The sequence below is a fragment of the Gavialis gangeticus genome, unplaced genomic scaffold, assembly GCF_001723915.1.
Source record: "Gavialis gangeticus isolate Ggan-Ray unplaced genomic scaffold, GavGan_comp1, whole genome shotgun sequence".
In the NCBI taxonomy this organism is placed as follows: Eukaryota; Metazoa; Chordata; order Crocodylia; family Gavialidae; genus Gavialis; species Gavialis gangeticus.
The window spans coordinates 29,715,130-29,729,111 of record NW_017728998.1 but is presented as its reverse complement, the minus strand read 5'-3'; the positions used below and the strand labels follow the sequence as shown (position 1 = coordinate 29,729,111).

General features: G+C 42.6%; 1 protein-coding gene across 2 annotated transcripts in view; it reads left to right on the top strand.

Moving 5' to 3' along the window:
* The first annotated feature begins 209 nt into the window (after positions 1-209).
* Positions 210-13,982, top strand: part of N4BP1 (NEDD4 binding protein 1) — a 30,089-nt gene continuing 16,316 nt past the window's right edge. For both annotated transcript variants that reach the window (XM_019505674.1, XM_019505675.1), the window contains exons 1-2: positions 210-489; positions 8,673-10,453. In XM_019505674.1, the coding sequence (XP_019361219.1) occupies positions 238-489; positions 8,673-10,453 (2,033 nt within the window). In that variant the 5' untranslated portion in view covers positions 210-237. The remainder of the gene's footprint in view (positions 490-8,672; positions 10,454-13,982) is intronic.

Below are 13,982 nucleotides of genomic sequence, written 5' to 3'. Positions count from 1 at the left end.
AGTGAGATCCGTCCACCCACAACAAACATGGCAGCCGAACCCAGGGCGCGGGAGGCCCCTCCCCCCCGACTAAACATGGTGGCGGCTGCGCAGACGGCGCTGACCCCTGCGCGAGGGCGCGTCGCGTGCGGATGACGTGACGTCGCGCGGTGATGAGGCCAGTGGGGTTTTCCCCGCGTTGTTGTGAGCCAGGACCGCAACTATGGGAGGCGGCAGCGGCGGCCGCGGGCGGCTCTGATGGCGGCTCGCGGGGCAGGCGGCGGCAGCGGCGGCTCTGGGCCGGTGCTGGACGAGTTCACGGCGCCGGCGGAGAAGAGCGGCTTCCTAGATAGGAGCCGGGGCCGCATCGCCAGCCTCTTCGGGGCGCGACTCAGTGTGCTGGGGGCGCCGGGCGCCTGGAGCCCCGCGGGCCCGTCCGGGCCCTGCCCTCACAGCGACCGCATCTGGCTGCAGCTCGACGGGGACCGCCGCGCCGTGCGCAGCGCCAAGGTAACCGCCTGGTGCTAGGGGCGCCGGTGCTCCCGGGGTGAAGTCCTCCCCTCAGGCGGGGAGAGCTGGGCGCTCAGTCCCGGCCAGATGCGGGTGTGTGGAGGGAGGAGGAGGAAGAGATCAGGTGAATTTCCTTGCTACCTGGCTTGGCTCTGTCAGTCCGCCTGACCTGGCCTGCAGGTTGCCAGCACCTCCGGCCCCGCATGTCCTGCCTAGGTTGTAGCCTGAACCCCGAGGCCCACGTGAAGCCTGGTTGCAGTCTGACTGTAACAGTTTGGTTTCTTTTCAGTAACTGGTGGACAGTTTTAAAAAAAAAAAACAAGAAAAAAAAAGTGATGGTTTAAAAAAAAAATTTTAAAGCGACTGGATTTGTTTGAAAGGAGCTTCGACAATGGGGAGGTGCAGCACCGTGTCGCAGCAGTTCTGATGGTTGTTTTCATAGCCTTTCTGTATCCTGCGCTCCTGTTTTTACATTTGCCTGCAACTGTGTTAACATGGTTTTTCCTACCAGTTCGGACATTTAGTCCTGAAGTGTGAGAGCAGGCAGAGCCGAAGCTATTTGACCTGTTTGGTTTGTGGAGTAGAAAGCAGTGTCTGGCTACCTGAAAGAGTTGGGGTGCGGGGAGCTAAACCACACGAGAGCTAACTAGTCTTGTTTCTACATCCCCTGATGCTTGTAGTAATAGTGCCCAACTGTTTTGCTTCTTGAGCTGGATGGCTCATGTGGGCTGGGTCCACAAGTTGGATTCATTCCATGGGCCCAATTCACAAGCCCTATGGTAGCTGCAGTCCTGCATGGAATTGGGCCTGGCCCATGTGCTGGATTTGGCCCCCTTGTTACCCCAGCCCTGCTGCCAGAGCTCTGGCCTCATACAGGCCTAGCTACTGCCCATGTGAATAGGATCAGGCCTTGCTGTCCACCCAAAGCCCTGCTTGCTCCAGGTTGGGCCAAGCCTCCCCACGTGCACAGGATAGAGCCCTGCTGCCCACCATGAGTCCCACACGTGTTGTGCTGCCCACCCCCCTGCCTAGTGCATGCAGAGTGAAGCCCCACTGCCTTGGCCCCATGTGTGCCTGGAGGGGCCCCATCACCTACCCTTGGGCATGTAGGTAGGATCCCCTGTGCAGTGCCATGTCATCTGGCTCATGGCGCTTGGAAATTTGTCAGTAAAGGAGCAGTGACAGCATTAATTGCCACCCTTTCCTGCCAAATTTCCAGACCTTGGAGGAGCCCAATAGGCTGAATCATACTGCTCCATGGGCTAGATCTGTCCCACGGGCCAGGGGTTGAGAACCCCTGTTTTATAGTACTGATTAGGGTGCTAATTTGCTGTGCAGCAATCTCATAGGAATGTCTTAGTTACTAAAATTTTATCTATAGCTAACTTTTTTTTTCAGGTGCAATACAATGTTGCAGCTGGCATTATTCAGTTGTTTATGACAGCAGGAGCCACACTTTTACTTTTTTGGCAGACTTGCCACGTTTTAGCCAAGTGGCATTCTGATCCCTTTTCCCTGCCCAGTCTGCTGCTCTGCTTTCAGCTGCATGCACACTCGGTGTTGTTGTACTGCCTGTCCCTACCCTGGTCTGCTGCATGCCACACACATAGCCGTGCTACTTGTAGCAAATGTGCAACAGGTTGGTCACCTCCTGTTTATAATAGGATCATGGCAATATTGGGCCATTTGAATTTTGGGAGAATGTTAAATGAGCATTTACTCCGTTTTGAAACCACTTCACAACAAAAAAATCCTGCTCTCTCTCTCCTTGTATTAGTGCAAATCCTTAATGGGTATTTCTGGGCCTGAGTTTAATTAGTTTTAGCTTTGCATTTTGCTCTGTAAAGTCTTTAGGTATGAAGATGTATAAGAACTTATTCTCAGTGAAATGCTGTGGATGATTTGGATTGAAAAAAGTTGAATCTCCCAAACTTAAGTTTTATGGTAGTATAGGTATGCCCAGAATCCCTGTCTGATAAAGTTGTATAAAGAAATACAAAATCCTGTTCTTCCCCTGGCAGCTTAAAATGGAGTCTATTAAGAATGTTTATTAAGAGTCTATTAAGAATGTTTTTTCCAAATGTCAAGGTCTGGTGAAAGTAGCAAATAACTAGAAAAATTCAGAAATAACATACATTTTTCAGAACAGTGTAAATTAGCTGCTCAAGATACCTTTCTTGAAAGTTATTTTATTTTTTCAAAGAATTCATGAAGCTTGTAAATGGTGCAGGGCTGAAACTCTGCTGTTCTAATTAGTTCTGATTAGTTATATAAGGAAGAACAGTACAATACATGCAGTAGGAAAGCCTAATGTGCCATCACCCTGGGTTAGAGAAATAATGTAGGTGATAAAGTAGCTTTTGCCATGCACTGGCCTCTTTCCCAAGACCACCAAAGAGTCTTTTCTGTTTTGACAGACAATGTTCTTTGGGTGAATCTGATATTTTTTATTAGACTAATTTAAATAGTTGGAGAACAATTTTTAAGCAATCTTTTGGGTTCAGAAACCCCTCAAAAACCACTGCCATTTTCTCAGCACTGATGCACATTTCACCACTTATACAAATATATGTGATGCATTGCAGCACCCCATGCCTTTAAAAGTGCCTGACGCTGCATCACATGCATGTGTTTGTGCCCTTAGTTTTTAGCTTGACTGAAACAGTAGCAGGTGGGGCCCAACCTTTTAAACAGGACTCCCACAGATTAGCCCCTTCCCTGCCCCAGGGCCACACCTATCCCTTTCTCTTACCTGATCTATGCTGCTATATGTTCCCTGAGCAATTACCTGCTTTGCTTTTGGCTCCCTGCCCTATTTGCTGTCAGGGTGAATTTGATTTAAATAGTGATTTAAATCACTGGTCTGGAAGCCTTGATTTAACCATTGTTTTCTACAAAAAAAATTATTCTTGTTATTTGATTTTGATATCCTTTATTCATTTAACTTCTTGAAACTTTGCACTTTTAAAGAAAGATAAGGGCTTGGCTCTGTGTACACAAACTTGCCGAGACAAGAGGGCTGATCAGGTCTGTTGTCTCTCATCTCCATATACTGCTGTTAACAAGAATGTTATCTCTGGAGATGACAAACTCTTTATGCATTTATGACCGAAAACTTGCAGAGAACAATTTTTCCAACTATTTAGTTGGTCTAATAAAAGATATCACATCTACCCAAAGAACCTCGTCTACCTATGATCTCTGACAAAAGCACGGTTTGAGAATTGAAACTAACCATTACAGAGATGCTTAATAGGCTCTTCTAGACTGAGCACTGAGTACCGTTGGGCAGAGTGGTTTTCTTCAATCTATAGAGGATCTTTCTTCAATCTATATGGGTTTCAATGAGTCCTGGCTGGACTCATTTGAGTCCCGTTTCTCTTTTTGGGGTTTTTTGTTGTTCTCCCGCCCTGGCGGGGGGTCGGGCTAGAAGATCTACTAGGTCCCTTCCGACCCTGAATCTATGAATCTATAAAGGAGCCACTAATCTAGTCCATGGCCTGTTGTGACCTATTTATAAAACTTCTAAAAAGGTTATGTGAATATATTGTCTTAAATAGTATATAATTAGAAGTCATAATCCCTATTCTATGATGATATCTTTGAGCTTTAACATATCTTAAAGTATCTTTTACAAGTTTTTATTTTTTTAAAGCATCTTAAAAAATAAAAAAAGATTACATCAAAAAATCTGGTTTAAAAAAAAATCCAATTTTTTTAATAGCTGATTTTTATCCACCCTATTTGCTATTGTTTCCCTGCTTCCTCATGGATCGATCATGTGCCACACATGGAAACTGTCTGTGCCACTTGTGGCATGTGTTGAAGGTTGGCTACCCCTGCAGTAGCAGATCCAGGAACAAGGCAAGGGGTGCTCCCCACCCTGCCATAACTTGGCTTTGCCATACATATGCAGAGAGCTCTGGGTCCTTGCTGAAGCTCTGCATGTGCAGTGAGCTCATCAGCTGATCAGGGCATTGTCTGAGGAAAGCCCCTGCTGTCATGCAGCTCCAGAGCCCAGGGGGTGAACGCTGTTGCTGTTCACATTTCTCTCCCTACTGAATCCAGCAGCAAGGCAAAGTGGATGAATGGCTGTAGCAGTACTCAGCCCTCTCTTTCCTTCCCCACTTCCCCTTGCACTCAGTTCTTGGATGGGATCTCCAGCCAGGCCCTGCATCAAAAATTAACATGTGGCATAGTCAAGGGGTAGTGTGACCATGCACCACATCCCTTCTGGATCCACCCTGGACTGAGACATCGGTTTGTCAGTGTTTTAACTATTTTGATGAGCAGCGTTAGATGATATGATGGTTAAAGGACTTAGCACTATTACAGACCAGCTAATGTGACCAGTAGAGTTTCTTTGTTAATAGCATAGCATCATTGCTGCAAGAGAACTAGGGGGTGTGATGTTGTAAATGCAGGGGCATGGTAAAAATTTCCACTTACTGTGCAATGGAAGAAAGACAGTAATTTTAGATGATATTATCTCATTAGGAAAATGCTGTTGTTTTCTTTGTTTGTTTTAAAAAAATAAACTAGAGAACTAAATAAAACCAAAACTCAAGAACTTGCTCCTTATGACCAGCTCTTATTGGAGTGAGTATCTGGAATGTGCACATTAGGAACTATATAACTGATCAACTTGTTGCTGAAGTTTTTTAGGTACAATGATAGCAATGTCCTTAATGAAAGGAAGTTGAGCTGCCATGGAATCCAGAAAGCATCTTGCTTAATTCTGAGAAGCTGATTCATTACCAAAAAATAACAGAGGAAGGACTCTTTCAAACAAATGATGAATTTACCCGCTGAACACCTGCACCTGAAGTACAAATAGAAAGTTTTTTATGCAAGCTCTTTATCTAGATTAGTGATAGACTTTAGCTTTTAGGGCTTGCCTTAACTGCTTAAAGTACATTTTATTCCAGGGTAACTAATAAAAGTATGTTATCCAAAGGCAAAAATTCAGTGAAAGCCAGTCACTGTAGATTATAAAAAAAGATAAACTTGTTGTTTTTTGCTGAAAGTGAAGTGCATACTGGTTGGTTGGTTGGTTTGTGTGGGTTTTTTAATAGCTCATAACTGTTAATTACTTTTCCATTAGCTGTTTACAAAGTAAGCCTATAAGCACTCTCACTATAGGCACTATGTTTATAGGTTCAGGTTATGATAAGTAAAGGAACAAAATATTACCAATTCCCACAAGGTAAATAATCTATGACAACTTGAATAATTGCCCCAAGTGTTCAATAAAGTATCTCAGTGAAAGAAAATGCATCCAACAGACAACAAATTAAAGTATTACTAATAATTCACAAACCTTGTGTAAAGTAGAGAGCTAAAATTTTTGCCTACCAACATCCTCTACAATATCCTTAAAATAACTTACCTAGAAACTACTGTTTGTCTTTTGGAAGAACTAAAAGACAGGAAGTGGACAGTAGAGCCTTTCATTTTTAGGTCACTAATTTAGATCCAGTCCAGAGAGGTAACAAAGGTTATTGCTGATGACCTGCATGGCACTTAATATTTGACAGCACTGTTGGCTGTCATAGTAGGGAGTCCAAGCATTTGAATGGGCCTCCATGGCCTGATATAATAGGGAGGGAAGCCTGTGCTGGTCATGGCTTGTAGAATATTTACTAACCATTGCCGTTGACTTAGTCTGCATGTCCTGTAATAGAGAACTTCAGATTTCAGCTTTCTCATTCACAAGCAATAAACTCGTATCAGAAAGCTTTTGTGGTGTTTAATAAAAGAAAGTTCCCATGTTCTGAATATTTGTTTTCCATGTTCTTGCTGTTCTTGTAGAACCTTATTTCATGCCCCAGAAAAGAGTGATTTCAGTTATTGTTACTGTACCAGTTCATACTCTTGCAATAGCCAATTCTTAAAGCTACATTGATGTAAATCTAATATGGTAATAGGCCTTGTTGCATTGTCTATTCATAACGTTTAATTTTAGTTTGGTTTAAAAAAGAAACATATATATTATCCAAGCAGATCAGCAAAAAGAGCACATCTGGTTGAATATTTACTTCTTTTAGAACATTTCAAATCGAAATTATAAAGTATTTTGTAAAATTATCAGTACTGGTAAAGCTGCAGAATGCTAATCCAATACTTCTGGGAACAGCCAAATGATCTAACCTTGAAGGTTTGATGTTGGTGCAGGTAATGTCTAGAAATGTAACAACAGAAATGTGTTTAGAGAAACAAATATATTTTCCTTGTTTACCCTGTTTTGACATGGAGGGAAAAAGTTGGTTCTGGAGTTTTGTTGATCAGTTTAATTTCCTGCTAATACCCATGTCTTCAGAATCATATTTTTGCAGAATTCGTTTTCAGTGGACACTGTTAGGGCCAAGGTTCCCTTTAAGGTGCGCACATGCGTGGCCGTGCACAACAAAAAGTGTGGCCGCGCACAGCCTTTTTCAAGGCTGCGCGCCAATAGAGGCTGAGGCAGGCACCTGGCACGGGTTCTGCTAGCTCCAGGGAAGTGCTCCGCTCCCCAGCTCTGATGCAGGAGAGCGGAGCACTTCCCCAGAGCTGGCAGAGCCCATGCCAGCTCCCGCCCCAGCCTTCATCCCTGCCTTGCCTCCCCTCCCCTCAGGGAGGAGCCACAGGCTCCAGGACACTGCTCTGCTCCCCTGCATGGCCTCAAGGTGTGTCTCGCAGTGTCCTGGAGCCAGTGGAGCCTCACTCAGGGAAGGCAGCAGCTCCTCCCCAAGGTGAGGCAAGGCAGAGATGGAGGCTAAGGCGGGGGGCTGGCATGGGCTCTGCCAGCTCTGGGGAAGTGCTCCACGCCCTGGCCCTGATGTAGGAAAGCGGAGCACTTCCCCAGAGCCTGCCCTAGCTCCAGCCACCATCCCTCAGCCTCTTGGCCCCAGCTCCAGCTTCCAGCCTCTCAGCTCCAGCCCCCGGGCCCCAACCCTCTTTGATAAGTGTCCCACGCCGGACCAAGGCAGCATGCTCATGGACCACTACTCCTTAGAGGGAACATTGGTTGGGATGCAGTTATGTTGAACCACTGCAACACTACGTTTCCCACATGTACCTAATTTGGTATTAAGAATTATATGTAGTATTAGAATGATGTTATAGCCATGATGGTCCAGGGATTATACAAAGTTTTTTCTTAGGGTGTCATCTTTTACAGTATTGGACCAACTACATAGTTGGGATAGGCAAGCTCTCGAATGCAAGACATGCAGAGGTGACCTGATTAAAAATAGCCTGCATTTGAAGGTTTGTCTAACTATCCCAATGAAGCAGTTGCTCCAGTAAAAGGTAATCCAAGAAATCTTTGCCAAGCTTTATAGGGAAGTTGCCTTCATGAATCTGACAACTTCTTTATGCGAACTAGTTTATACAACATTACCTTATGACACTGTGAATTCATTAGCAGGGCATGGCTTCTCTAACCAGAATGACTAGTAACATTTTTCCTATTTGTATTTATGGTAATGCCTCTTTAAGGCTAGTAAACACTGCCGACTTTAGCAATACTGAAAACATACGAAATAGCTGTACCGCAGCAAAGCATAATAAAAACAAAGGTGTTTCTATTCCAGGAAATCAGGTTCTCTTTTAAACCTGATCCAAATGGGTGTTTTCTGTATCCCAAGAGAAAATGACTTACTTACATTTTTAGATTCATATATACATTTTTAGCTTGGTGTAGATTTCAGGGTCTGACCCTAAAGTTTTGGGGATTTTGACCCTACAGAAATTATGAAACTGTTCTGAGGCAGGTCTAGAAACCTTCATATCCGTACCATACGTGTATGTGTAAAAGCTTGCTTTGCCATCCAGTATGGTATTCCACTTTTATGGACGGCAAAATAAATCACAACTATTGTGGTTGGAGCAAAACTACCTTTGACTTTAAAACTAGACTGTTGCCTTCAAATATAAAGAGAGTTTCAAAGAATTTTGTTTACACTTTTAGGCTATTTGCCTGTGAAATCATTAATGGCTATTTGAAATGTATCTTGATTATGGTATCTAGAATATTGTTAGTTTACATCTTCATACATTTTTCACAGAAACTGAGTGTTTCTGTTGTTGAACATGTTTAGCATAGTTTCAAACAGGAACAAATATATTCATGTTGTATATACACTTCTTGTTTGTAGCAAGTTCATTATATTATCTTCCTTTCTCTTTCTCTCTCATCATAGGAGTATATTAAGGGACTCTGTGAACCTGAACTAGAAGAAAAGGAACATTATCCAAAGGACATGCATTGTATTTTTGTTGGTGCACATAGCCTGTTTCTTAACTATCTTATTCAGGATACCTGTGCTGATATAACAGTGTTGGAAATAGGATTACTTAGTATTAAGGGTAGTGCAGAAGCTGTTGTTATGGCTAGAAGTCACGTTCAGCAATTTGTGAAGCTTTTTGAAACCAACGAAAGCTTATTAAGTGACAGAGAATCAGAGATAAAAAAGCAATTTAAACAATTTGTGGAAGCACATGCAGATAAATATACAATTGACTTGTTAATCTTGCCTAGCTCATTAAAAAGAGATCTTTTGAGTCTTACACAAAGCAAACGTTGTGAAGAGGGCGATATGATAGACCTTACAGATTCTGAAACCACAGAAGAGGTTTTACAGAACAAAGCTCCTAAAATAACTGTAAAAAGTAAAGATGGAAAAACAGTTCAGGAGGAAGCAAGAAATAATGCTGGAACCCCGGTAACAGAGCTGACAAAGCAAATGGACACTGTGCTTTCTGATGCACAAGGAAGGTGTTTTGTTCCTATAAATGGTGTGACTGCATTGGAGACATCTGTTTCCAAAGAGAGACAGTCATGTAAAAGGAGGTCTTCAGATGCTGAGGAAAGGCTTCCTAAGAAACAGTTTTCATTAGAAAGTAATCAGGAGGGCAAGCCTATACCATGCAGTGATCTTCCAGATGAGAATGTAGTTATTGATCTGATTTCTGATAGCTGCACTGAATCAGATGATCCGAGCTGCAAAGAAGGTGATGAGGAAATGGAATATAAGATTCTTGTAAACTTTTTCAAAACCATGGGCTATTCCCAAAAAATTGTAGAGCAAGTTATTGATGAACTGGGACTATTAACGGAACCATTAATACTCCTGCAAGAAATTGAAAAGGAAAATGAAAAGTTTCAGAAGGAAATGGAAAAGTCACCTCAAATATCAAGATGCACAAGTGTGCGCCTAGGAGGTAGTGCAAATCATTCACACACTGCAAAAGAGGGAGCAATTTCCAGCAGTAAAAATCGTCCTAAACCCAGTCATATTTTGAAGGAGCCAAAAAATGTACAGCAGAAAGTAGCAGACTTGCCACGTGTACAGGTCAATGCAGAAGCCAAATGGTGCATGTCAGACTGTAAAAACAAAACTGCAGTTCCTTCCGGTAAAACTTTAACAGAATGTTGTAAACAGAAGGGGTTTAATTCTGATGAACATCATGGCTCAAGGACAAGCGATATAGAAACTGATGGTTTACTACCTTTGAACACTGTAGCATCTAACACTGTAGAGTTGATGAAAGATGGGGTGCTAAAAGATGGTGACTTCATAGCAAGAGGGAGCTCAAGCCAGCAGCAGACACCAATGCAGACTGAATCTGCAGGTTGTCAGCAAAAATCTGTAAGGTCTGCACAAAATAATCAACCTGTTCATGAAAATCAGCCAGCACCATGCAGCACTTCTCAGTTCACACTCATTAACCAATACCCTTCTCAAAACCCAAGGCTGCTTGAACTTCCTCATCCAACTTCTGGTTGTCCACCCCAAGTACTTCATCCAATTCCAGACTGGAAGGCAGTGGGAGCATGCAGTCGTCACACTGATCCCTCAGTTACTGGGGTTCAAAGATTTTTGGAGTCTCTGAAAAAGCCATATAGACTGGAGTTGAAAAATGAACCTGGAAGACCGTATTTAAAACACATCATTATAGATGGAAGCAACATTGCAATTTCGTAAGTATAGCTAGTTTGCACTTCTTCCCTTTATAAAAACTTGATGAATTTTTTGAAGAGAAATGGGGAAGAGGAGAACACTAACTTGCATCATTCTTTGTCTTGTTTTTAATTGTATTTATAAGCTTTTGTTAACTAGCCTTCAGGTAATCAGAAGTAGGGGTGCACTGATATATCAGTTGGCTATCAGATCGGCACCGATTAAAAGGAGAAATGACATTATCGGCTATTGGCTTTTTTTGGTCGTTGTAGCTGATAGCTATGGCTGCATGCCTGGGGCACGCTGGCAAGCGTAATCTGGTTCCCATGCCGTGCCAATGGCTCAAGCCCATGGCAGACTACAGGTCCCAGCGAGGCAGCGGAGAGCGTGCTGGAGGGTGGACACGGGGCACTGTGCTCAGCAATGAAGGAACTGTTACCAGCTCCTCCTGCTGCTGCTGCTGCCGTAGCAACTGCACATGCAGCAGGGGCCTGAGCGCCAGGGCTGTCGCGGCGACATTGGGCTGCTTGCGGGCAGGGCAAGGTCCCATGCAAGGGACGTTCTGCTCTGCCAGGCACTGGGCTCCTTTGCAAAAGTGGCTTCTCCCTGTTGCCATGAGAGCTCAGCTGCACAGACCCCATTGGCACTGAGTCATCAGCGTGTTCTGGGGCTCCAAATGTGTCCAGCACCACTGTCCGCATGAGGGTCCACGCCATCCACCCAAGATGGGAGCAGGGCTACAGGTAAGAGCCGTGGCAAAGGGCGCAACCAGCTTGGGAATAAGGCAGTCACTGCCTTCCTCATTATCGGTGCACCCTTATTATCTACTATTCCCACAGCTTTCTAGCAAGTCGTCTTGTAGGTGGATTATTTTGATCGAGGGGTAAAGAGGTCTGTCATTTGGAAATTAGGTGGCTACCACAAAATTCATTTGTCTACATAAACTGTATGAGGAACTGCAATTTACTATATTCTCCATGGTCTGCCTTATGTTTTGGTTTTGACTCATTTAAAATATGGTGTTTCACTTACAGTTCACAAGGTGGTTTGTGCTATAAAAGTTCTCTTCAGGACCCTAAGTATGTGCTGATTTGGGTAGCATAAGGATCCATACAGGATAAAACAGTAGCTTTTCTTATGATTGTAGCAGTTTACAGAAGATATGCATGTGTTTTATAAGTTATTTGTACTTCATCTGCTAAATAATTCTCTCTAGTATGCAGTGGTGACTTTTTTTAGGAATTTGATTAAAATAGGTATTCTAGTTAAACACTTTTGTAAGCCAAAAAACTCTTTATCTAGTTATTTTTGATAAGTTTTAAATGCTGTTCTGTGATATTCTTAATTTGGATTTTACACCCTGCAGGAAAGTGTGTCTTGAGTCTTGCATGCATTCAGTAGATTGGCTTTGAATTTCTCCAATTTTAGATGCATTTATAGAAACATTAATAAAAGCAAATGTAAATGACCAGAGAAATAGTTCACTTCATATTTTCATAAGAATATATCTTCTTTTAAGAAGAAAAAGATGGTTCTTCATAGTGTATAAAACAAAAACTTAATAGGCTGTTGGGAGATATGAAATTCTTTATGAAGACAAGGTGCAAAGTTAAAATGGAATTTAAGTCCTACAACAACATCTTTATCAAGTAGCTTTCAAAAATGAAGTCTGGCTAAGCTCAGGCAATATCTCATATCCCCAAAATTCAGAACGGGAGCCCTGTAATCATCATGTATCATAGTCTGGTTTTATAGCTTAATAAAACTGTATGCTTGAAATTATAAAGAAGTTATGGCAGGCAGCTAATGAACAAGTTCTCTGGAGACTGCATTATCTACTATTTTATTTTAATGCCTGAACTATGAAAACATTTTTATAGAGTACCTTTGTAGTTAAAGATCACCCACAACTGTAGGATAAAATGTTCAGTTTCTTACACCTGCTCTTAAGTTGCTAGGCCAATATTTATGCTTCTTGGGTCATACTATCATGTCTTAAAAAAAGAAATAAAATAAAAAAGGGGGTATAGTCAGTTTGCCTGGAGCCCTATTAGTCTAAGCAAATGCAGACCTGCAATAAGTCTTCCATTTCTGGTTGTTGTTCAAAAGAAGACAAAGATAAGTGAAAGTAGCAAAATTTGAAGTGCACAAAATGTACAAAAAAGTTTTTCCTTTATTCTATTTTTATGGATTCTTATGGATAAAGCTAAATTTGGGCTTTTGACACCTGCTTTAATTACACAACTGCTCATATTGCATGGGCTGATATTAGAACATGTATGAAAGTAAGAGCCAAATTCTGTTAGTTAAATGGACAGGCTAAAAAACCTGTTTTATTGACTTTAGTTAGTTTACTGCTTAAGTTAAAATGTCTCTTCCCTTTCTGTTTCCCATGGCAGCTGATAAAGCCCCAACAAAGTTCTAACGTTTGTGGCTTTTTGTAGCACAAACAATCGACCCAGGCTTCCAAGAAATATTCTATACCTAAAAGGCAAAAAGTAACCACTTTACTTCATTTTCTGCAGCTTTACTTCTAATCATCAAAACTCTAAATTGATAGCTGTGGGTGATCAAGCCAAGGGAATATCTCTTTTACTTGCAAACTCAGCAGTTGAAAGGAAAATGTGTTAGAGGTAGAATGGTTATTTGTTTTGGAGTTGTTTACAACCTTGGAATATGAAAGTATGATCCTGCAAGAGCAATAGCAAACTGACAACTTTAAAAAAAACAAAACAACCCAATCTTTATCTATGTAATCTACTCCTGTCTTCCAGGAGTAGATTAGTTGATCTTCCTGTTGCTCTGCTTGCTGATATTAAGAACAGTGGGAATAACATATCGGGGATGCTACCAAGAATTTTATTTTCTGCAGTGCTTGCAAAGTTTCTTTGCAGTGACAGTAAAGAAACCTCTTAATATTGTTAAACTTTAAAGCAAGCTTTTGGGAATAACTTATACCCAGTGGTTTAGGCGGGAGGAAGTCCTACCTCAAGTCCTCTAAAATAGACCAGGCATCTTTTAAATGCTACCTTAATTCAAAAGCAAGAAGTATTGTCTGAAATGAAATTGAGTCTAATTGCCTTTATGTGGCAATTTAGACAGTTTCAAGAATGTCTCTCTCATTCAAGCCAGTAGTATTGCATTACTTGATACTGTATCTGTAGGGTAAACCAGGGGTGTCAAACATGGTCCGCAAGCCAGATCCAGCCTGTGGGTCTCTGGACCAGACCCATGTGCTAGCCCTGGCTCCACATACTGCATGTCATGTGTGGGCTGGACCCAGTGCCATGCTGCCTGTACAGAGGGCAGGTGCTCAGTTCAGGCATGCACAGTGGCCCTGGGACTAGTCTGGACCAGGCCATGCCATATCCAGTGTCCTGGCCTAGGCCAGCATGGTGGCACACGCAGCATACACCCTGTGCTGTGTGCAGCATGCACAGCTAGTCCACTCCATCCTGGGATGCCACCAGATCCTTTGTAGTTTCTTTGCAGTGACAGGAGATGAACAGGTAAAGCCCTGGAGCCCACAGACAGGTCTCAGCCATCTTA